The sequence below is a fragment of the Xiphophorus hellerii genome, chromosome 18, assembly GCF_003331165.1.
Source record: "Xiphophorus hellerii strain 12219 chromosome 18, Xiphophorus_hellerii-4.1, whole genome shotgun sequence".
In the NCBI taxonomy this organism is placed as follows: Eukaryota; Metazoa; Chordata; class Actinopteri; order Cyprinodontiformes; family Poeciliidae; genus Xiphophorus; species Xiphophorus hellerii.
Window position 1 is genome coordinate 391,004 of NC_045689.1, and position 24,464 is coordinate 415,467.

At 44.3% G+C, this 24,464-nt stretch overlaps 1 protein-coding gene across 4 annotated transcripts in view; it reads left to right on the forward strand.

The window, feature by feature from the left end:
* The first annotated feature begins 1,193 nt into the window (after positions 1 to 1,193).
* The window catches only part of LOC116737390 (leucine-rich repeat and fibronectin type III domain-containing protein 1-like protein), an 83,167-nt gene continuing 59,896 nt past the window's right edge, over positions 1,194 to 24,464 (forward strand). For 3 of the 4 annotated variants that reach the window (XM_032590508.1, XM_032590506.1, XM_032590507.1), the window contains exon 1: positions 1,194 to 2,244. In XM_032590508.1, coding sequence (XP_032446399.1) covers positions 2,236 to 2,244 — 9 coding nt within the window. In that variant the 5' untranslated portion in view covers positions 1,194 to 2,235. The remainder of the gene's footprint in view (positions 2,245 to 24,464) is intronic. The other variant, XM_032590505.1, reaches the window with a different exon arrangement.

Genomic DNA, 24,464 nt, shown 5'->3' on the forward strand with positions numbered 1-24,464 from the left:
AGGGCGTTTATTCTATCGGTTATCATTAATCATGATAGATTTCTAATCATAATAATAATTTTCACTTGTTGTTGTAACTGAAAATGATTTTTTAAATTCCCCCAAACTGTTTAGACTATTTTCCCAACTGATTGTTCAATGTGTGAATCAATGAATATGATGAATAAGTGATTAATGGTGTCACTGTGAGCAGCTAGTGATGCTAACTTCCTGTGCCTGTCGTCCTAAAGACGCAGATCAGAGAGATTCTGAGGAGCCGTGTTTGGCTGGGGGGCCTTGGGGGCCCGGTGCCCCCACAGCCCCTCTGTGGTGAAGAGCAGCCACTGGTCCCAGCTCCCTCCCAGTTGAACACCTTGTAAGGTCGGCTGTGTAAACAGGAAGTGACGTTAAGCCCCGCCTTCATCAGAACCAGGTGGTTCTGCTGCGACCCGGACTGGCCCGGCTGTGAGCGGTTCTGGTCGGTCTCTGAAGCTGCTCTTTATTTTTCTCACTTTCTCCTTTGTGGCTGGTTGTTCTGCGTCTCTTGCTTTAACTAGGTCAGTGCTGCTGCTGTTTGGGTTTCACTGTTGCTGTTTTCTCTGCTATTTGGGTCGTGCTGGATGTGTTCTGGTTCCTCCTGGTTCTGATCAGTCACCAGTAATCTTGAATCCACTGGTTCTGTCCTTCTATGTTGGGCCTTCCTGTGATCGGTCAGAAAGAAACCCTTCATGGTTTTTAATTAGCTTTTTTATTAAAAATCCCTCCTGACTGTGATTTGCTGACTGCGCTTTGACCCGGTTCTGACCCGACCTGCTGCTGCCAGGAGTTCTGGAGGCTACTCTGGGTTTTACTGTAAACTGACCTTTAGCTCAATAAATCAGGATAATTCTGGAAGAAAAGCTGTCAAACACTTGAGGCTCCTTTCAGCAGGACCAGCACCCTGATGGTAGAATGGCCTAGTCAAAGTCCAGACCTATGTCCAGCTGAGAATGGGTGGAGAACTGATGTTCATGGAGGCAGTCTGAGCTTTTAGCAAAGAAGGATGTGAAACATGTTCATTCTGTAGATGTTGACTGCAGAAGCCCGCCACACTTTTCAGATGTTCTGTTGGAATCGGAGCTGCGCTGTGGCTGACTGCAGTAACCCGCCGCACTTTTCAGATGTTCTGTTGGAATCGGAGCTGCGCTGTGGCTGACTGCAGTAACCCGCCGCACTTTTCAGATGTTCTGTTGGAATCGGAGCTGCGCTGTGGCTGACTGCAGATCAGTCCTCATCTCCCGCGGAGGAGCTGGTCCCTCCTCCCGGACAGATGGAGCTGAATGGGTGTGTCCTTCCCTCCGCCGCCCGCAGCCGCCTCCATCCGGCGGGAACAGCGCAGGATTCCAGGCTCAGATTCTAACTTTGGATGTCCGTGGAAAAGCCCGCGTGGGAGGAAGGCTGGATATTACTGCGTGGATGGTGGAGTGATGGGAGTGTGACGCCGCGGAGCTCGGAGCCGGATCATCCCGGGCTGTGACGGCGCGGCGGCTCCGCCGAGCCGGGGCTGCGTCTCTGGCTGCGGGGGAAAGTTGCTGCAGCTTCGCTGCATCAGCTGCAGCCACTGCAGCGCGGAGCGGAGCGGATTAACGGGACTGGATCCGAAAAGCTGCGGAGCGGGGAGCCGGACACCGCCCGAACCGGAGGAGCCGCTTCCCGTCCCTGTGGAGCAGCGCGCACCGAGCCAGGACCGAAGTCCTGCGGAGCTCCAGAACCTGGTTCTGGTTCTGGGTTTGTCTTCACAGCGGGCCGGTGGGTCTGCAGGGAGACCCGGGCAGCGGAGAGCGGCTCGGCTCAAGGACACTCCCCGGGATTCAGCTGCTGGAGCCCGGCTCCACCGCCGTGGATCTGTCCTCGGGGACTCGGCGTTTCCACGCGTGGAGGAGGGCGGGGGGGGTGGCCTAACTGGGAAGAGCCGTTTGGAATTTTCCACGCATTCTTTTGTCCGTGGATCAGTGGGAATGCCTTCCTCTGACCTGAACAGCTGCACCTGATCTCCGAGGTTCCTTTCTTAGCAGTGCACGTCACACACGCACGCGCTTCTGCCTTTTCATTCCTAGAACATCAGCCGAGGAATCTGTCCTCTGTGGACGTGGACGTGGAAGTGGGGGGAGAGGGGGGAGTTGGAAAAGCTTCTGATCTGCGGGGGCGCCGGCTTGTCATTCAACTCTCATCAGTTCATCCGGGAGGAAAAGGAGGAGGAAGAGGAGCTGGACATCCATGACGGTGAGGTTGTTATTAATGCAGTGTGTGTGTGTGTGTGTGTGTGTGTGTGTGTGTGTGTGTGTGTGTGTGTGTGTGTGTGTGGGTGGGGGGGGGTTGTTTCCGGCTGTGGGGCCAACAGTTTTAATTTGGATCCCAGGAAATGTATCATTGTAATCTGATGAGGCTGAGGAGCCTTCACCGCTCAGGACTGGGCTGCTCGCTCTGCGCATGCGCAGTTTCTCTGGGTCCAAATGGTTCTGGTCAGATCCGCAGCGGTTCGGCTGACTGACATCTCTTCACTGGTTCGGTGTTCTGATTGGTTGTAGTGGAGGTGTAGTAGTCATCGGGGAATGTGTCCGCAGTGCATGTGCGCGTGCACGCAGCCGTCCGTTCGCGCGCAGCAGGAGGAGGAAGAGGAGGAGTTGATGAAGAGTTTCAGCAGGAATGAAAGCTTTCATCCCGAACCCGAACCCTTTCATTCCGTGTTAAGAATAAAAATCAAACAGATTCAGAAAAGGCAGAACAAAAGCAAACATCTTTAGAGAACCGACCGGATGTTACGTCACTGCAGGCCGCTGGACCCGCGGGCTGCACACCGACCACCTGATCCGGGTTCTGGGTTCAGACTCTGGCGGCCACAGAGGAACCAGCTCTGGTTAGTCAGGCCACAGATTTAGAACTAATTTCATGTTTTCTTCATTTGTTGCAGCTTCTAGAAAACAATTTCTAAATGAAACAGGAAGAAAGAAGGGATCAGATTCTAGATTAGGACTTTCAGTTGTTAACATAACAGACTGTGCATTTCTCTCTCCCTCCTCCTGCTCTCTCTCACACACACACACACAGAAATCCCCTCAGACACACACTGCCTCATCAGCTCTAATCTCAGAAACCCATCTGGGAGGATATTTCTCCTCGGTAATAAATGTCCTGACTCCACTGCTGGTTCTGTTCGGTACCACAGGAAGCTGGATAAAATGCAGACATGCTTCAAACATGAACAAGGTGAAGAGCTGAAGCTGCATCACAGCAAAATGAATTTAAAACATTTTCATGAACATTTCTCCTCCAACTTTCTCCTGATCTGCAGATCTTGTGTTTGTAGCTCTATGATTGTCCAGAAGCAGAAAGTTTCTGTTCACCAGGCTGATGGAGTCGGTGCTGCGCTCAACCTCCACTCTGCTTCCATGTTGAATTCAGATGTGTGTGTGTGTGTGTGGGCGTGTGTGTGGTCCGAACAGCTGGTTGGGTTCTGACTGACTGCATGTTGGTGGATCTGGTTCTGTTGGTTCTGATCGTATAGAAAGTCAGGTGGAAACTCAGCTTCCTGTCTCTAAGAAGAATTAATCTGATGTTTAATCTCCCACATGGTTCTGCTCTGGTCCATCTGTCCATGCAGGCTCCGCCCCCCGACCCCGCCTCACCTCACTAAGTATGGCTGCTGCTCTCTATCGGAGCCGATTCTTTGCTGCATTGTCCTTAGCAAACATAATGACAGACCCAAACCCGGCCTGTAATCGGAACCAAGGCCCAGATTCCGAATTATTGAATTGATTTTACAGCAAGAAGACAAAGTATGGAAGAACAAAACAAACGTACTTGCTGCTGGCGCCCCTCCTAAACCATCAGAAAGCGCTGTTGTCTGCAGAACCTGTTGCTTCCGGTTGGACCCGATCAGACCCGGTTCTGAGTGATTGGATGGAGCTGCAGTGACATGACGGCTTAAAGCGGCAGCAGAAATTTTCTGCTTCGCTGCAATGAAAGCTGCTTCAGTACTGATGGAGGCCATTCTAGAACCACATTCTAGAACCACATTCTAGAACCACATTCTAGAACCACATTCTAGAACCACATTCTAGATGGACTGAGCAAACAACCACAAGAATCCAGAATAATTAGTGGATTATTGAGAATAATTAGTGGATTATCCAGAATAATTAGTGGATTATTGAGAATAATTAGTGGATTATCCAGAATAATTAGTGGATTATCCAGAATAATTAGTGGATTATCCAGAATAATTAGTGGATTATTGAGAATAATTAGTGGATTATCCAGAATAATTAGTGGATTATCCAGAATAATTAGTGGATTATTGAGAATAATTAGTGGATTATCCAGAATAATTAGTGGATTATTGAGAATAATTAGTGGATTATCCAGAATAATTAGTGGATTATTGAGAATAATTAGTGGATTATTGAGAATAATTAGTGGATTATCCAGAATAATTAGTGGATTATCCAGAATAATTAGTGGATTATCCAGAATAATTAGTGGATTATTGAGAATAATTAGTGGATTATCCAGAATAATTAGTGGATTATCCATAATAATTAGTGGATTATTGAGAATAATTAGTGAATAATTAGTGGATTATTGAGAATAAGTAGTGGATTATCCAGAATAATTAGTGGATTATCCAGAATAATTAGTGGATTATTGAGAATAATTAGTGAATAATTAGTGGATTATTGAGAATAAGTAGTGGATTATCCAGAATAATTAGTGGATTATTGAGAATAATTAGTGGATTATTGAGAATAATTAGTGGATTATCCAGAATAATTAGTGGATTATTGAGAATAATTAGTGGATTATTGAGAATAATTAGTGGATTATTGAGAATAATTAGTGGATTATTGAGAATTATTAGTGGATTATCCAGTCTTGCTGATCAGCTGATGAACTGACCAGCAGCCTGTTTTGCCCCAGCCTGTGGCAGCTTCAGGGGCAGTAAGGGGTGGGGGGGCAGTAAGTGGGGCGACCCCCACCCTGGAGAAGCTTCTGGTTCAGTAAAACATGAAATATGTTGGTGCAGTGAGTTTCTCTTTACACAAGGGTTGTTCCCAGTGTTCCCAGTGTTCATTATGACCATCATGTCCCATCAGTGGGTTAGACTCTCAGGTTGAGTTATTATTATTACTATTATTAGGAAGAGGAGGAGACGATGAAGAGCATCAGAAACTCGTCTGCTGGACGATCCCAGGAGACGATGGAGAAACTTCACTATGGAGAGATGGAGAGGTTGTTTAGTGGGCTGATCACACACACACACACACCCACACACACACACATATATCCTACTCCTCAAAGTCTGAATGTCATGTTTGCTATAATGAACTGTGTCTCTCTGTGTGTGTCTCTCTCTCGGGGTGTGTGTGTGTGTGTGTGTGTGTGTGTGTGGGTGTGTGTGTGTGTGTGTTAGTCCGGGTCATTAGACGGTGCGATCAAATCTAATCTGCTGTCCACTGACAGCAACAATTCCTCTGGAGTTACAGAATGGAAATGTTTAGGAAAACTCTTCCTCTTCCTGTTGGTCTCCATGGTGACGAGTCGATGTATCAGACCGGCTTCATGGTGGTTTTATTGGACTCTGTGCTGTCCAGCCTGAGGGACAGCCGGTGGTCATAATGTTGTGCCTGATCAGTGTCTGGTTGCTGGTTGCATTGAGTTTCCATCCAGCCGTTTATTTCTGGTTCTGGACGATTTAAACTTGGTTGGGCTAAATGTTTCCCACAATGCTTCAGGACAGACAGCGCTCTGATGGTGCTGCGTTCAAATGCAGCTCCGATATTCTGGTGATTATCAGTCCAGGATGGCTGGTTCTGGTTGTGGTTCTAAGGTGAAGTTGCCTCCCAGGTGATTGAGGCTCTGATGTCTCTGGAGACAGAATGAAATCACCTGCAGGACGGTCAGTTTGTCCATTAAAACCTTTTTTTACCTGCAGAGTTTCTGGTGACTCATTTTAACATTTGAATGATGAATAATCAGGATGTTATGATCCAGCTCTCTGACCCCGACTCTTTTTCATTTTAAAACCTTTGGTTGCTGCACTAAAACCTCTCACATTGATCAATAATCTATTTTTACTTTGGAAGTTATTTTGTGCTGCTCAGTGTCGCAGGTCTCTGTGTGTCTGTTGCTGTCGGTCCAGTGGAAACCAGCTTTGTTGTTTGTGCTGCAGAGGGTTCCTGTGTGAACGGCTCAGTGCAGCGTTCTCTGGATGTGGCCTAGTTAAATCCTGATTCAGTCAGAGCTGATGTCGGTTTGCTGCTGAATGAATCCGATCATCCAGAGTTTATGATGCTGCATTTAAACTTGTAACGACTTTCCTCTCAGCCTATCGCCACGGTGACGGTGATAGGCACCTGGACAGAGTCTGCAGTGCAGGGAGACGGATCACAAGAGGTCACAGCTGCTCTCAGGGTCAAGGGGTCACAGGGTCACATCGGTCGGTGTTTCAGCGGCTCTTCAGAGGATCCGTTGTGCTCTGGTCTGATGAACCAGAACTGGAACCAGAGGGAGCTGTAGAGGCATGAAACACGGTGGTGGCAGCATCATGCTGCTTTGCTGCAGCAGCTTCATGGAGTCCATCGCTGCTGGAAACGGTTCTGACCTTCATCAGCTCAGGCTGTAGACCAGAACAGAAACCATGGCAACCGCTCCGTCAGCACCATCTACAGGAAGAACGTCCTGACGGTCGGCCTTCATCGCCAAGCGCTGCTTTCTCGCTCCTCCATGAGAGGTGATGATGATGAAGATGATGATGATGATGAAGCCTGGCAGCCACCAGGCTGATTGTTGTTTATCTATTCAAGATTTTCTTTTGTCTTTGCATTTTGTCAGACTTTATTTTTGGTGCTCAGGTATTGATCTTAAAAAACAAAATGATCAAAAGATATTTTCACATTTCCTGAAAACTTTAAACATTTTCTAACTCAGAAACACGGCGAGTCGCCGCGCGCCACAAACACGACTTCTGGGGAAACCTGGGATTCCTGCTGCAGCATCAGGCAGGCTGTAGCATCAACAGCATCAGGGGAGCCACTGCAGCCAGCTGACCTTTGACCTCTGCTGAAACCAGCACCATGGTGGCTGGAAGGAGACAGGAAGAGCGATGGACGCTGAAGTGAAGCCTGACCTGAGGACATGGAGGACAGCAGAAAATCAGTTTGGAATAAAAAGATGAAGCAAAAATCAGGAGCAGAGAGCAGACAGAACGGGCCGATCTGGATCAGAGGCAGGACCGATCTTGGCCCGGTTCTGCTGACAGATGGACCAAACAGATGCTGCAGAATCAGGTTCTAGACCCGGACTCATCTTCACACATCCTTCGTCATTAGCCTTGGAACCGAGAGAGTCCTGGACGGTTAAACATCGACAGATGGTGTGGGCGTGGCTTCAACGGGGGCGTGGCATCGACAGTGGGCGTGGCCTTGGTACTGGTCAGTTTATTTACGGTTCAGTGACTGTGTGAATTCTTTTGTCATGACTGGTTTTGATAACTTTGATAAAAACTTTCTATATTTTTACGCCAGTTATTTTGGGATGAATGTCTGAACTATTTCAGTCACAAGACAAGGAGCCATTTAACGCTGCTGAACTCTGAACTCTTGACCTGTTCTGGACTCTTTGCTCCGGACTCTTTCTGTTTTCTGTGTTTGTGTAGGAAATGGAGCACAAACTGAGGGAGCCGTCAGCTGCTGACGCTGCCTCCAAACGCCTTCGGAGCAGTTTAGTGCCGTCCTTTTAGCTAAGATTGAACGCTCATGTAAGCTTTCATCACGCTGCACGATTCTCTGCTGAGTCTCCATCTGCTGAGTTCTGTCCATCACAGAACCAAACATTTCCTCCAAATCTGACAGATGATGGTCCTGGAGACGCTCAGCTGGTGAATCCTGGCTGGAAGGAGGAAGGAGCAGAACGAAGGTTGGCTTCTGGTTCTGGCTCCTTCTGGAGGATTCTTCCAAGAGGAATCTGTGACTCGATGTTTACCCATCCTGATTGGTCCATCAGTGATCCATCCAATCCATCCAGCGGTTCTGGATCGGTCTTGATGGAGGATCCACCTTCATGATCCATGAAAAGTTGATAAAAATGGAGAAGCAGAACTTCAGGCCAAAGCTTAAAAAGGGAAATAAGACATTAGTACCGGAGGTCAGTCTGCAGACACAGAACATGCTACATTCACTGATGATGACGATGATGATGCAGTGATGTTTGTGGGGAGAGGAAGAGCAGGGGGCCTTGGAGGCTGCATGAGTGGAAGATTAGAAACGCTCCGTTAATCTCCTCAGATGAATTCCGGCAAGTTTTCCTCCTGTCCGTTTCCACTGTGTTCCAGTTTAATGACTGGAGAATTTTTCATCACAGAAAATGTTCCATGATGGTTTAAGCATCACAGAGCGTTTAAAGCGACGGCTGCAGGGAGGCCAGCGGCCGACGTGGAGATGTTCTGTTCCTGCCTACTTCACTCCGCTGGACAGGAGCACCTTCCCACCTTCCCGCCTTCCTACCTTCCTGCCTTCCCTCCTTCCCACCTTCCCGCCTTCCTACCTTCCCTCCTTCCCACCTTCCTATCTTCCTGCCTTCCCTCCTTCCCACCTTCCCGCCTTCCCTCCTTCCCTCCTTCCCACCTTCCCGCCTTCCTACCTTCCCTCCTTCCCGCCTTCCTACCTTCCCTCCTTCCCACCTTCCTGCCTTCCCGCCTCTGCAACAACACAGATGTTTTAGAAGCGCTGAAGAGGCTTCATGCTTCCAGCCTTTACTTCAGAAAGCTGGAGCCTGGAGCGGAGGCTGGCAGCTGCTGGACGACCTGTTGACCTTTACTTTCAGTAAATTCACATTTTGTCTTAGGAAAAAGTTTTAGAAATCTGTTTAGATTTCTTATCATATTCCCTCATGAATTTCCTTCCAGCTGTCTCATATCTTCTGTCGTTCAGATGGTGGTCTGAAATATTAATGCCTGGATGGAAATAAAAACCTTTATTCTTAATTTCTCTGAAAATAATGAGAAGCGATCGTCACCTGAGCCTCAGAGTGAATTTCAGCGCTAATTACTTTAGTTTAGTTGTTTTTCTCTAACCTCTAGTTTTAAACGAACCAATTCTTCTCTCTTGAATCTGATTGGATGAATTTCTGAATGTTTAAGGGAGCGTTAGTCAAAGCGTCACGTCCGATTGGCCGACTGTTGCTGCAGCCAATCAAAAGGCTCAAAATGTAAATCAGGATTTCTCTGCTCTTCTACCTTATGAAGACATTCAGTTTATTTACATAGCGCCAATTTACAACTAATGTCTCAAAACACTTTGCAAAAAATCATTTCCATTTTTTGCTCTGGTAATTATTCAAAGTAGATAAAAAGTTTCTACTTGAGGAAAACCAGCAGCAAAACTCCAGATGTTCTAAAGGTGTTCAGATGTTTTAGAGAATCCAGTGAAAACTTTCAGACGTTTGTTCCTGCAGTCGGCTCGGCTAGCAAACTCTTCTGTCTGTGACATCACAACGTTTCCACGGCCTCATGGACATTTTCTGTGAAAAGCTTTTCAATCTGCTGCTGATCAAAGGTTCCCTTAAAATGAGGCGGAGATGTTGCCGAGTCAGCAGAAGCCGGTTGCCTGAGTGAGAGCTGAGAGGTTTTTAGCTGCAGCAACAGGTTGCTCAGTGCTGGGAAGGTGTGAGATCGATAGCAGACGATCAGCCATCAGTCAGCCGGGTCTCAGTAAAACATCGGCGGCGGCCCGGCTGTTAGCGCCGCGCTGGCGTCCCCAACACACCATCAGCTGTTTACAGCCTGGAGGATCGATGGCAGCTTCAGAGGCCCGAGGCGTCAGCCTGCGCAATGAGGAGGGCGGGGCTAAAGACTCAGGAGGGCGGGGCTAATGGCGCCTCCTGACTATCTGGTTCTGGCTGCTGTTCCTCCACATCAGAGGAATCCAAACTGCATTAAACTCAGAATTTTTTGAAAAGCCTATTTAGGAATAAATGATCCGTTCAGTGAGCTGCTGTAGTTGTTGTTCAGTATTTTCTCTGGAAATGTCCCTCTGATCTAGATTACGTTTCATTAGTTTAATAGTCAAACATCGGAGAAATTAAATAGAAGATCACTTCCTTCATCTGAATATCCTACCTGTTTAAAATGAAAAGCTATTGCAGATGTATGCACTAATCCTTTTATTAGAATATTCTACATTTTTAAAAATATTTTAATTCCAAAGGTGTTTGTAAGAACAAAACTGGGGAGACAAGTTTTTATTGGAATTAAATTAAACAGACAACAGATCATTGCGACTCTTTTCTGCTCATTAATCCGTTGTGTGCCAGTCTTTGTGTCACTGAACTGCACAGGTCACTGAAACGATATATGATTAATATTACACGGCTATTACAGCTTCAGTCCCACATAGAATCGCTACCAACATCTATTTAGTGAGGTTAATAAAAAAAATGATTGTAATTAAACTGACATTTTAAAATATAGGGACAAAATAGCCACAAAACAACGTATTTTGTCCTGATTAGCAATGACTTGTTTACAGTAACAACTTTGCAGACAGCAAACTAAATTAATTTACAAGCTGCTGTCATGTAAACTAAAACCAGGAAGTAATACAGCAGCTTAATGAAAGCCCGGTATAAAATAAATGAAATAAAACTTACCGTAATCTTCAATGAACTGAAACACATGAAACAAAACTTCCACAGGTAGGACGTATTTATAAGAAATCTGCTGAGTCAGCAGTATGTGACGTAGCATCGATGTGAGCTTCACCACAAGGTAGGACAGATTGATGGGTAGCACAGATGAACAGAACACCGGCCGGGACATTATTGGTGTTGCGCAGCGCTCTCACTTCCGCCTGTGACCAATGCTGGGTCAAGTTCAGTCTGGGGAGATTTCATTGATAGAGGTTTTGTTCTTCGGGGACCAATATGCCTCCTTAAAATGCCGGGAACAACACAGCCTGTTCCTGCAGAGCCGCTGCCTGCTGTCGGCTCAGGTGAGCGGTAGGTGGGTCTGTACAGGTGGGGCGGATAGACGGAGCACAGCGGGCGGCTGTAGCTGATGCCAAGTGTAGCTTTACAGAGAAAACGTAAAATAAAGGTACCTTCATCCCGGTGAGGACACATGGAGGCGGATGTCTCTGTGGCGGAGGAATCAAATCCTGATGCTAACATGAAAAACAAAAACTATAAATATCTGGGCAAAGTGAGAGTTCATCTACTAAACTGACTGAAGATGAAAACATAAGATAAAGATGGGAGACACTTTCTGCTTTATTAAGTTTAATATAATTTCAGATCTTTGTTACTTTTGTCCAGGTGAACTTAAAAAGTGAACTATTATTGTTACACGTTAATTTTCTAAACTGCAGAAAATTGTTAGGAATGAGCAAATAGAACAAATTGAGCGGATGTTGATATTGTTATGGAGGGGATGAATGGAGAAGAGCTGGCCGGTTCCGCGCTCTAACGCCGATGCAGACGAACTTTGACCAGAGTCAGCGAGCATCAAGAACACAGAACCGCTGCATGTAGACTTCCCTCCACCAGGTGGCTCACAGTAACCAGCTTCCACTCAGATGCAAGTACACCTCGCTGCAGCAAACAGAATGGGGCGGGGTCGGACAACTGTCAGTCTCATACCTTATATGGAAATGGTGGGGACGGACCACTGTCCGTCTCATACCTTATATGGAAATGGGACTATTTCATTCCGGAAATGAAGGGGGCGCTAGTGACACTATTTCCTGTACCGATCGTGTTATAATAATTATACTAATAATAACGTATTTTATTTGACAACGCCTTTTAAAACACCCAAGAACACTTTCAACATTAAAAATACAAATTAAATAGTAAAAAAATGGCTACAAAACGTGATATGTCACGTGGTATGTCTGTCACGTGGTAAGTCACTTTTTTATTTCCAAATCTTTATTAAATCTTTATTTAAAATTATATTAGTAACAAACAATCTAGAATAAGCAATAAGGAAACATTATGGAGATGTATTTATGTATCCTTACACCCAATCTATCTCAAACAAAAGTAATAAAACATAAATCAAATCAATATTTTGGAGACAAATGTACATTACATTAAGAGCACATTTATCCATCCATTAATTATCATGAATTATCCCTATAGTGGGTCATGAGGGCTGCTGACCCTGGACAGATCGCCTGTCCATCGCAGATTAAGAAAACAGATATAAACAAATGAAGTTCAAATAATATATTTTGATGTTGTGAATGGTACTCTTAAAATAAATAAGTTACAATCTAAAATATAATAGCCTCTGGCTTATTAAATAAGAACTAGATGGTAAAGAGGTTTGGTCTGTAAAACATTTAGTCAACAATTTTGGCCAACTTAGTACGTCCATTCACAGAGCACTTTTGTTGTTTATTTGCCAAATATTTTTCTTATTATTCACATTGTGAATATAATTTACAAACAAACCAAAGGACTTCTGAACTTCTAACAAGTGCCATTCAGAAAACTAGAATATTTTTGGTAGCAGGTGACCTGGCTCAACTGTTATCATTGTTTACCATAATGTCTCATTGGAAACTTTTGCTATAAGGACTCCAGTTCAACCAGTAAACTGATTGGTGTCCCACTATTCCATTTAGAAATTCCATATCAATTCTACCAATTGCAATCGATTCATAAAATAAAGCCCTTAAATATCCAATTGTTGCAAAACCCAAAGAGATTAATTAAAACTTTAAATGTAGCTTCAATCTGGAAAGACTCACACAGAGAGAAAGTTTATTTGACAAGAAATAATCTTTGGGGCTCGGACCCCGGCAGTAGACACTGCACTGGTAGCTGCCAGAGAGAATGATCTTTGTTCTATATGAAAACCTTTTTGAATAAAGTCACTGGTTACATAAATTAAACCAGTGTGTAAATTCTAACTATAACTGTCTTCATCTCAGCTGCTCAGCCAATCACCTGATCATGTGTCTCCATCCCAGCCTAACGGCGCCGGGCTCATCTCCTCCACCCTTCATAAAGTCCGGCTTGATGTGTGCAACTGCTCCTCATCTGAGCTTCCATCACCTCCACCCCGACTACACCTTCGCTCTGCTCGTTTAATCTTGTTTGTAACCGAACAATATGTTTCTGTATGTGCTTGCTTTATTACAAAAAAAACCCAAGTTGATTCTGACTGTTAAAACATAAACAACTTGGCTGTATGTCAGGTTTGTAAAAAAATTTGTATTGATTCCAGTCATTGTTCAAAATGTATAGGAAACATTGTATTTACACATATAAAATATGACAAGTTATTAGCTTTGCTTGCATTTAAAATTTTTAAAACAAGGTTATCCTATTGTTAAATAACGCTGTTACAATATATTTACAACTACTTTATTGGTTCTACTCTCTCCAACAAATTACAGCCACAAAGTAACTTTGTGTGGAAACGGCACCATTTCTGTGAAAACTAAATAATGTAAATCAACTGAGCTACAACAAAAGGAACATTCAAAAATGTAAATAATATTGAAAGAACACATTATTAAAAAGGATGACTGCACAAGTCAAAAGGCAAATATTATTTAGCAGAAATGATTTAAAATGGCATGTCACAAAAAAAACTAACAATGTGTGACAACTGAAATGTGTGAAAGACTGTGGAAAGCAACTAATATTCTCCTTGCATTCAGTATTGACAGTCAGTGCAGTGTCCAGGTCGGCCATCACAGTAGTAACCAGGGTACTCTCCTCGTCTTCCATTGCCGGTGAAGCCCACAGTCTTTATATTACCGGTGGCAGGAAAAACACGTTACAACTGCAAAAGGAATCCGGTTTTCTGCCTTGAATGTTTTTGAAAATTTGCCCCAGTTGATCTCACCTGTTAATGAAAAATCGATTTCATGTAGTTGAAATCTAATTTCACATGTTTTAGGTGAAAAAAGTCAAAGGTCCTTACCATCCAGCCAAGCAAAGTGAGTCTTCTTCCTGAAAACTGGCTCAGACACAACGGCTTCAAAGCACCTGCAGGTCAATGCCAAGGTGAGGTAAGCTGAGTCTCCCTGAGCTAGCGCCACCTCCTGGAGAACAGCTTCAAGAACATTCAGAGGCATCTGAAAATAACAAAAAACCAAACAAAATAAAAAATCACATTGCACATTATGATCAGTAAAACAGTAGTTAATAATAGCCATTTCACCAAATACTTTGTTACTCTTACTTGTGTAGTTTATTGCAGTTACTTACTAAAACTATATTGAAGTTGTGCTACTCGTCATTAGAGTATCACATCTGGGTACTACACCCAACTATAATGGCTGCTGTTAGTTTATAAAATATATTAGACTTTCCAGAAATTTAACATTGGTGTACAAAACATATTTAAAAAAGATCAACCTTTAAAAATAAAAGAGAAACACTAGAAAACTGGTAAGTATGTAAAAAATATTTTATATTTTTCAAGTGTAGTTTTACATACCGTTATGTTGAACCATAGCAGTTTGTGCTAAATGGTTCTGTAGCTTGTATTAGCAAAGGGAACAGAAATATTTATGTTCATGTTGCAAATAGATACGTGGATCTGTATAATGAAAATAAAAAATAAAGTTTGAGCATAAAATACATTTCTCAATTATACATGTTATCTACTTTTCTATTTTTATCTAATGGTGCCCTGCGGGATAATAATTAGCTATGCTACATGCTAAAACTAGCCTTCCCCTGTATGAATTACGAATTTCACTAGTTTACAGCTCTTAATTATATTTTCAACCTAATCTAGAAAAGCGTATTGATTTACTATGTGAAAAAATTTAAGAAGGTAAAAATACCTTTTGTTGACTTTGTGAGTTTTGCATTGTTGATCGTGAGCCGAACACCAGAGGAAGAACCTCTCAAACTTCTTTCTTTCTTCTTCTGTTCCTCTTAACTCCGCGTCTTAAGGTATTTATACTAGTGATTATGAAAATAGCGCCCCCTTCATTTCCGGAATGCAATAGTCCCATTTCCAAATAAGGTATGGGACTGACGGAAAGGTCCGTCCCCGCCCCTTTCTGTTTGCTGCAGCGAGGTCCTTCTCCTCAGATGGGCCTAGCTAGCATGGGACACCATGGAGGCATAAGATAAGATTTATTGTCATTGTCATCAACAGATTACAACGAGATTGAGATTTGCTCGACTCGAGTTAAGATGCAGGTTATGTGTATTTAAGCACATGAATACAAGTACTACATTAATACAACTGTTATGGCAGTTTTTACCCATATTTTATTTATCAATTTTTTTATGAGATTACTTGATTAATTGACAGAATAATTGATATATTAATCATTTACAGCAGCTCTGCTTTTATCAGATAGAAAATGTTCCATAGATCAGAACACAGGTTGGTTTAAATAAAAACCTTCTCAGTAGATAAATGACATGAAACATTTTGTCGTGAAAAGTGTAATTTCTCAAAAATATTTGTGATCCACACTGCGTGTGTGTGTGTATAAAAACTCAATAATCAGAAGCAACAGGCAGCTGCATGAAGAACTAACCTGCATTAATCCGATGTAATCCCGGCTGGTCGGGAATCTGAGTCAGGCTGAAACACAATGGAGCAGCAAGAGCGACAATCCGGCTGCGACGTTTAATAATTCAATTTTCAGCAGCAGAGATTAGTGGCATTACATTACAGCAACACCAAACCTGCAGCTCTGCCTCCTGGTCTCTGCTCCCTCACATCCTTTTCTCCTTGACCTTTGCTCTGCTGCAGGAGCACGGCGCTCCTCCAGCACAACCAGTGAGGCGTGTTGTTGTTAGTCCTGCCAGACGGAGCCAGATGGCTGACACAGATCGATAGTTTTGAGCAGAGCAGTTCCATGTTGAGCTCTTTTGCTCCAGAGGAGCCGCCGGATGTGGGACGCGTTTCTGAAGCCAACGCCTCCACCAGGACCGAACGGGAAGTGAGCATCCAGGATGAAATCTGATGAAACACAACAATGTTTCTGGTTTTCTCCCATCAATCAGGTCCCAGTTTAAATTATATATATGTAATTAAGTTGAATTAATTATGTGGATTTGAATGTGCCAAGATTTGCTTTAAGTGGAACCTTTGTTTTTTGCGCCTTTCTGATACGCACAGCTACATCAGCTAACTTTAGCAACTAGCGACTTCTCGGCTAATTTCTAAACAATTTGATGCTGGAAAAGACTGTTGTGCTAAAAGCAGTTAGCCTGTCAGTGAAGCCATGCTAGCCTAAAACAGCATCTTGATGCTATTCATGTAGCAGCTAACGCTAACGTCAACACCACAGTAAGAAGCTCCATGAATGATGGAGGTTTTCTGCTTCCAGATGTTTCCAGTCCTTCAGCATCTGATGTCGTCATCATCATCATCATCATCATCATCCGTGAGAAAATATTTCACAGAAATGTTGAAAACGTCATTTTTATTCTGAAGCTTTTCAGTTAAATGTGGATTGGGTGAAGTCAGAACATTTCCTCTGTCAGCTTGTTCCAGGATACATGACGACTATTTTACTGAACATTTGTCTATAGATCTATATTTAATAGAGCTGCAAAATATTTAGCAGCAACATGTTTCATTCATGAAGAACTGAGCTGAAACGTCTGACTGTCTTCAGCTTCATTAGATCACTGACGGGAATCTGCATGTAATCTGATCCTGGATCATCTGGACCCAGAGTGGGGGACACAGAGGGACATGCTGTTCTTCACTGCAGCTGCAGACTGTCTCTTAGAGGACTTTTGTCCGTCTGGTTGAAAACCTGCAGCAGCTGGAAAACAGAAAAGTTTCCACAGCAACTCAGACTGCTGGACATTGGAGTTTAATGGCAGTAATTTAGTGAACCTCTGGGCGTGTGTGTGTGTGTGTGTGTGTGTCGGGATGTGTGTGTGTGTCTGTGGTGCTGAGCAGCATCTGTATGCGACCTTGAATAATTCAGCTCTGGAAGTGAAGAAATGATTCATGCTGAATATTTTCATGGTGAAGCCCTGAATGGCATCGTGTTGCCAGGAAACGCCGCCATGACAGAAATGATCCTTAAAGCTCAAAGGTCATCCTGACAGGGTCAAAGGTGAGCCCAGCTCTCCAGCTGACTACATGTCAGTCTACTGAAGACCAGCAGATTGCAGCAATCCCCTCTGCGGGCAACCAGCAGGTTGCAGCAATGGACGATTGACCAGAGGAGAGAAAAATCCATCATCCCTCCAATCCAGGAGTCGACCTTTGACCCCTGACCTGAACCAGAGTTTTGCAGAACACTGACTGTTGACAAACAGAACCAACTGTCCTCTTGTCCCTCTGAAGCAACTTGAAGTTGGAAAGAGACTCTGAGATGTTTAATGAGGAAGACTTCTCTGCCTCTTCATCTCTTTATCCTCACACTCCTTCACCTTCTCTCGCCCTCCAGGTGAACTCTCTCTCTTGCCCCCCCTGTAATGCAGTAAATGGAGGTGGGTTCTGGTTCTGGTTCTGGTTTTCCTGCAGAAGGGAATCGTCCTGAAACTCCAACCTTTCCTCCACTTCCTGTGATTTCTGACCGTCAGGATTCATGCAGATCATTAACCTGCAGTTATGGATGATAGGAGACATAAAGGACTCACCCAGCTTTTATTTTGGTAGTCCACTTCCAGTTTTCAGCAGGTGAATTTGCATGTTAGCTAATACTTAGCTCTGAACTAAATATTTAGCTAATATGCTAATTCACTTGCAGATAACCTGCAAGTGGCTTAATTTTGCTGCTAATGAAACATTTAGCTGCTAATGAAACATTTAGCTGATAATGTAACATTTAGCTGCTAATGAAACATTTAGCTGCTAACTGTGACATTTCTAAATGAATAGCTTGATGACTTTAACCCTCCAGTATCTCCAGTAGTCATCCTCACTGATGATGATGCTGGTTCTGCTGCCGGGTTAGGCTTCCTGGTTCTGTTGGTGTTCATGGACTCCTCAGAGTCCTCCAGCAGCCGGAAGAGGTCTAGGCGTCTGTTTAACCTGTGACCCGCTGACCTTAGCGACCTCTGAGAGGCCGAGATGGTCGTTGGTCTGAGCTTCATGCTTTCACTTCGATACTCGGGGAGAGATGAGCAAAACCTTTCTCAGGGTTCATCCAGCGCAGTGACAAAAGTTGAATATTTTTCAGCTTCCTTTGTCGTTGAGTTGTCTTTGTTTCCTACATGCAGCGTTTCGTCGGCCACTCGGTTGGAGCGGCAGGCGACTGTGGCCTCATCAGGAGGAAGAGATCTGTGCGTTTCCGTGTGTTGGTCTGGAACGAACCGACCAGGCTCCTCAAAGCCTCACTTCATCATGTTGATGCTTGGCAAGGCTGGAGGAAACAGGAAGTAGAGTTTGCAAACACGTCCCAGTCAGAGTCTGGTGAGGCGGAGGAGACAGTATATCAGGACTTATTCTGTGAAAGTCTTTAGCTCATCCACTCTTTCTGGAAAGTCAAAACCTCCTCATGTGAGCAGAATATATTTTTGGCAAACTGAGAAAGTTACTTTGAATTCTGCCGATTTCATCGACCGTTTCTAATGCGATACTTCAAACTGCAAACACATCTACGGTACTGAGTGAAACTAGAACCGGATCAATAAGGGTGTGATCAGGAGTATCGTCTGCTAACTAAAGGTTGATTTTATTAACGGATCATCATGGCCGTTAAAAGATTTTCCTCATCCAGCAGAATAAACCCGGCGGTTCTGAGCGGTCGGTGAGATTCTGGGTAGCCATGTTAGCCTGCAAACCTCGGCCCAGAGCCGGTTCTGAGGGGACGGCGGAGTCCAACAGCCGACCGTCTGATCGTAACGCAGCCAGCGAGACAGAACCCTCGATGGAGACGACCTCTGACCTTTTCCTCCCAGGAGGCTGAAGCCGAGGGCAGCCATGTGTAGCAGGTATTTTAATTAGCCACATGCTCATTGTTAGCTCTGGTAATTAGCCACATGGAGCCGGAGGCAGGCTGGGAACATTCGCCTTCATTAGAAAAATGTCTTCATTTATGATGTTTACAAACATTAGGAGGAAATATTTTCCTGCAGAGAAACTGTGAAAATGGGGAGTAGAATGAAAACACGAGCTTTTTGGGCGGTATAGAACCACGTGACGTAGAACTGGGTGGTGTAGAACCTGGTGGTGTAGAACCATGTGATGTAGAACTGGACATGGTTCCTGTGTTTGCAGTCGGTGCTCTGTGCCGTATTTCTTAAGACCGACTCCATCTTGTTTGTAGAAACGGTGAGGCTCCCGCAGCAACATGGCTGACCTATCAGAGCTTTCTAACCCAGTTATTGATCATAAACAGTCACTTTATATGCAGCTGTCAGCACCGGGCCTCTAAGAGACAGTCTGTCATTCATGACTGTGTTTACAAGATGATTAGTGAATTTTCTGAATTTCTGACTTTTGTTTGGTGAAGCATCATCTGCAGTGGTTATGGGTAGATTCCCAATATTGATCTGATCAGTGGATAACGCTGTGACATCGATTTCCTTGAACCAAACCTTTGGCTTGCTTTTAGCTTTCTACCTCACGTCAGGAAGTGGTGGTGTGGGGTTAGGCCTCGTGGTTCTGGTTTCCAGCAGAGTTTACTGGTTTCCAGTGGGAGACATGATGGGATGTGTAACGGTTGATCAGTGGTTGGTTGGGTGGCTGAAGAATCCTCCAGCTGCTTGTTGTTTCTCCTTGGTGTTGTGTTGAAGAGCGGCCATCAGGGGTCCCGGCTGTTCGGCGTCTCATCGGATTTATTTTTCATCTTAATTCCAGGTTGTTCCAGGGAGGGGAATTGCCTGGAAGCTCTTCTGTTAGACTCTCTGTTGTTTGAGTCACTGGTTGGGTTTTTCATTTCCAGATCCTGTGTTAACCTGGATTTTCTCCTCCAATCGGTGAATCTTCATTTTTACCACTTCAAATCTCTGCAGAAGCTTGTTAAGGTTCTCTGTGTTGAACAGAGACATCCTCGTTCAGTTTGGAAGTAGAAAAATAGAGAAAGACAGAAAAAATCCCACCGTCCTTAACTCTGAAGTGATCCAGAGTTAGGGTTAGGACGAGCCGTTCCTGCCGCAGGTTCTGGTTCTCAGTGGTTCAGGTTCTGGTTCTGGTCCACCTGAGTCTGCTCTGGGTCTGCTGGCATCTGGAGCAGAGGTCCACTGGGCTTCCTGCAGGAACTCTTCTGTCTGGACCCGATTCACAGGAAGTGGAAGAGATGCAGATGAAGCAGCTCCGATTGGTTCTCAGGTAGAAAATCTGAACCAATCAGAGCGCAGCAAGGAGGTTCCAGGAAACACTTCACTGATGCACCAGGTATTCTCTGTACCACTGCAGCAGTTCTGGTTCTGGTTCTGGTCTGAGCGGTTTTTTAGAAAACCTTGGAGAGCGACACCAGGAACCCAGCAGCAAGTCAGGGAGAAGGTTCTGGTTCAGTTCAAGCGTTCGGACTGGAACTTGTGGTCGTTCTTTAAGAGTTCTGGCAGCATTCAGATGGGTGTCAGGACTTCTGCTCCCCTTCTGACCAGCAGCAGTTCTCTGGAGTCGACCAAAGCGTTCTGCATCAGAACCTGGAGGTCACCCTGGGATCACTCAGTCTCAGTTTTCTCCACAGAATCAGTTTGTGCTTCACTACCAGAGTGTTTGAGATGTTTCTGCTTTAATACGCCTGATTCAGATGACTGGACTTCAGCTAACGCCTGTTCATCAGCCATCGGTGGAAATGAGCTGGACTGAAGCGTGCGGGGCAGCGAGGTCCAGGGTTGGGAAACACCACAAGAAACACTGGAAATGGTGGAAACCAGGGCTGGAAATGAAACATTTTCTCCACCAGCCACAGTGGCTGACAAAGAAAATATTTCACCTGTTTTGATTCCAGACCCCACCAGTACAAGCAAATCATATCAAATATATGATTTATTCTTAACTCCATGAAAACCGATTTACTGACAATAAGTTTACCATACAGATGTACTTAGACAGACTAATTTAACATAAAGCTTGGACACCTTAACAGTAGTGCAGTAACTACTAACAGTAAACTTTAAGCCCTAACATTCTTGCAGTCATTTCCTAAGTTGAACATTTTGGCAACAACTCCCCCTGATAGTATTTATTAAATGTATCTAGTCATTTTTTAAACATTTTTAAATGGTATCAATAGCTGTTTTCTAACTGTTTTATTTGTTTTCCCTTACTTATTACGTTTTCTATTGAAATTCACAATTATTCTTATTACTGTTCATTATTAATGCCACGGCCGTCATCATTCCTGTGTTATCCCAGGTTTTTTTGACTTCCTGCTAGCTTAGTGTTAGCTTCCCAGACTCTCTCTCTCACACACACACACACACATCCCTACACACCTGCATGAAACACTCCCTCTTCAAGAACATTTCCACTCCTTCTTACTGGGCAGCAGCAGCTAATCTGAACTCTTCCTCAATCTGTTCCTGGTCACGTCTTTCTCATCGTCATCCTCAGACGATAATAAATCCCCAGAATAGTTCATTCTCCCTCCTTCTCTGCTCCTGAATCTCTCCAACGGTCAAAGTTAGTGTAGTAATTAACATATCGGATAGTTTGACACATTTTTCTGAATGGGTTTACGCGCTTTTTAGCTTTTGTTGTAGTTTTTCTGACCTGCCCGTCTCGTATCCGCTCATTTTCTCGGACTCCGGCTAGCAGCTAACCGTTAGCTGAAATGGCATTATTTATAACCTCAGAGGGGAGGGGCAGGCCAAGGAGGACTGAGGGGTTTCATTGGATAAGCCCAATGTCCGTCAATAAAATCAACCAATGGGCTGTCGAGTCAATAAAAGTAATATTTAATGTAATTTTTTTGTTAAATTATGACAGCGTAGGGCCACCAGATAAAGACATTATGTTCATCAGTCTGTAGTCCAGACGGTCAGTCCTCCCCTGGACAGAAGTTCAAACTGGAAGGTGCGTTGCTCCAATTTACACGCCACTTCATACTTTTACCTGCAGTTGGCCAGTGGGGGGGGTGATAATTTCCACCCGTGGTGGAAACGATGGAAACTCTAGGAACAGTGGAAACAATGGAAACAATAGTTTGTATTATTTCCATTTCAGCTTCATGTTGCAGAGCACAGGAAGACAACACGAGATATTTACCATGGGGGAAATCACTGGAAACACTGGAAATGGTGGAAACGAGTCTTTGTGTTTGTGGTTGAAGCTGAGATCTGGTCTCCACTCAGTTTATCACACAAAGCAACGTACATGTGCTTCACGTTGCGGCGTGCAGGAAGAGATATTTACCATTGTTGGAAACGCTGATAATGATAGAAACCCTGAAGGAAATGCAGGGCTCTGCTGAATGATTCATGGTGAAAAGAAGGAACATTCAGCACAGAAAACAAAGACACATGGATTCATGCATGAGTGCTTCCAAAACACACTTAGCCCTGACCACACACACACAGGCCAACACACCACTACCATGATGTGACACTCGGTGGGCTCGGGTGAGCCGGCCGGACGTCCGCTGTGGGACATGGTGCAGTGCGTTGTCAGTGTCCTGACTGGGACATGAGGACGGTGGACTCCCGGTGTCTGAGAGGATGAGTGGGACAGTGTTTGATGCAGAGGCAGTCGGGTTGGCAGCGTGGGCTGGAGGTTCGCTTGGCTCTCTGCAGGGGTAAAAATACATCTGCATCTCTGGAAAATGGAGCAAACATGAGCTGGACTCTGTTTCCATCTTTACCTGCAGAGCTGTAATCAGCAGTGTTGAGGTTCCAGTTTCAGGACCGCTTCGCTAACCAAAGGTCCAAACCTCTGTCTGTCTCCGGACCTGTCTACTCCCTGGATCAGCCTCATCATTCATGAAAGACAGTCCCTTATGCTGGGCTGTGTAAGAGTTTCATGCTCTTATTTTGAAGTTTAAAAGAGACCTCCAATCAAACACTGTTTGCTATGAATCTTAAAATAAATAAAACCTGGAAAGTTAGCCTCCAGTTTTATGAAATATTCAGCTGGGGTTGAGGAGGAAAACCGATTCAGACATGGAGAATAGAAACGTTTGTTCCTGAGGGACGGGTTAGTTCAAGTAACGACGCTTCATAAGGACCAATAACAGTGCAGGAGAACTCTGATAACGCAGCCATGTGACCAAACACTAACATAGCTAGCATTTTATTAGCAAGGTTATGAACTGTCCAAAGGCGTTTTGCAGAATGTGGAGCTGATATGAACTGTTCCAGTGAAAACAGGTTATAGTTATTATTGTACAGTGTGTGTGAAGATGACCCCACAGTGAAGTGTTCTAGTTTGATGACGTGAACAGAAACACCAGGAGTCGTTTCATCTTCAGCTTCCTTCAAGAACAAGGCCTGGCCTGCTGCTCCACTGAGGTCAGAGGTCAGATTGCTCCTGTCGGCTCAGTGGCCATTTTGTTTCCTTCCACTTTTCTCCTGTCGGTTTATTTACTTGTTTGGACAGCAGAGATGTTGTTCTAATCAGTTTATCCTTGACCATTCCCAGCGTGGGTGTGTGTGTGTGTGTGTGTGTGTGGGGGGGGGGGGGGGGGGGTGTGTGTGTGTGTGTTTAGCTACATTATTCAGGACAGTTTCTGCCATGTTTACAGAGTTTCCCCCAGTAAACCTGCTCAGCCCGGCGGTCGGGGCGCCGAGGCGTCCGCCATGTTTTTGTATTAAAAGATGTTAAGTTGACAGGAAATGTAAAATATTATTGAGTAATTATGTTCCTGAGAGACATTTAAACCCACAACTATAGACCCCTAAAAACAACAAGTCAAAAAATACAATTAGAATAAATAACTATTTGCACTTCTGTTAAATTCAAATTAAGTTATCAGTTAGCGAATCTAAAAACACGATGTGATGCTGGTCACATTTAGAGCCGGCCCCAGGCATAAACAAACTAAGAGAATATCAATGCAGTTAAATTTGATTTAATGGTTTCAGCTTAATAAGAGTTTAAATTGTCTAACATTTAAATTCAAGATTTTAAGGAGCTGGTGAGTTTACTTTGTAAAAGTGCAAAGAACAACCTTCAATTAAATTGTTTTGTTACCATAGCAACAATCTGATGCTCTCAGTTTAATCTTTGAGTTTTAGCTGTTCATAAATAAATCTTAGTAAACTGCTATTACTTTTGACTCCTCGGTCAGTTAAACTAGGCCCCTCTCCCAGATTTCACTAAATCCATAGTGAAATGCTGCTAGTGGTGCTGATGTTCTGAGCAGCAAGAGTTATGACTCTGTTTTCATTTTTACCAGAAAAAATGAAAGAATTTGATTTAGGGGCCCCCAAGTCAGATTCTGCTCCAGGCCTCGTACAGCCTTGGACCGGCCCTGCATGATGAGCTAGACCCGCTGCACGGCCCATCTCTGCTGCTGGATGCAGACGGACAAACGGGAGATTAATTTATGCGACATTAGTAGCTCCTCCATTTTGTGTTTATTGAGTTTTTAATAAGCGCCACAGAAACT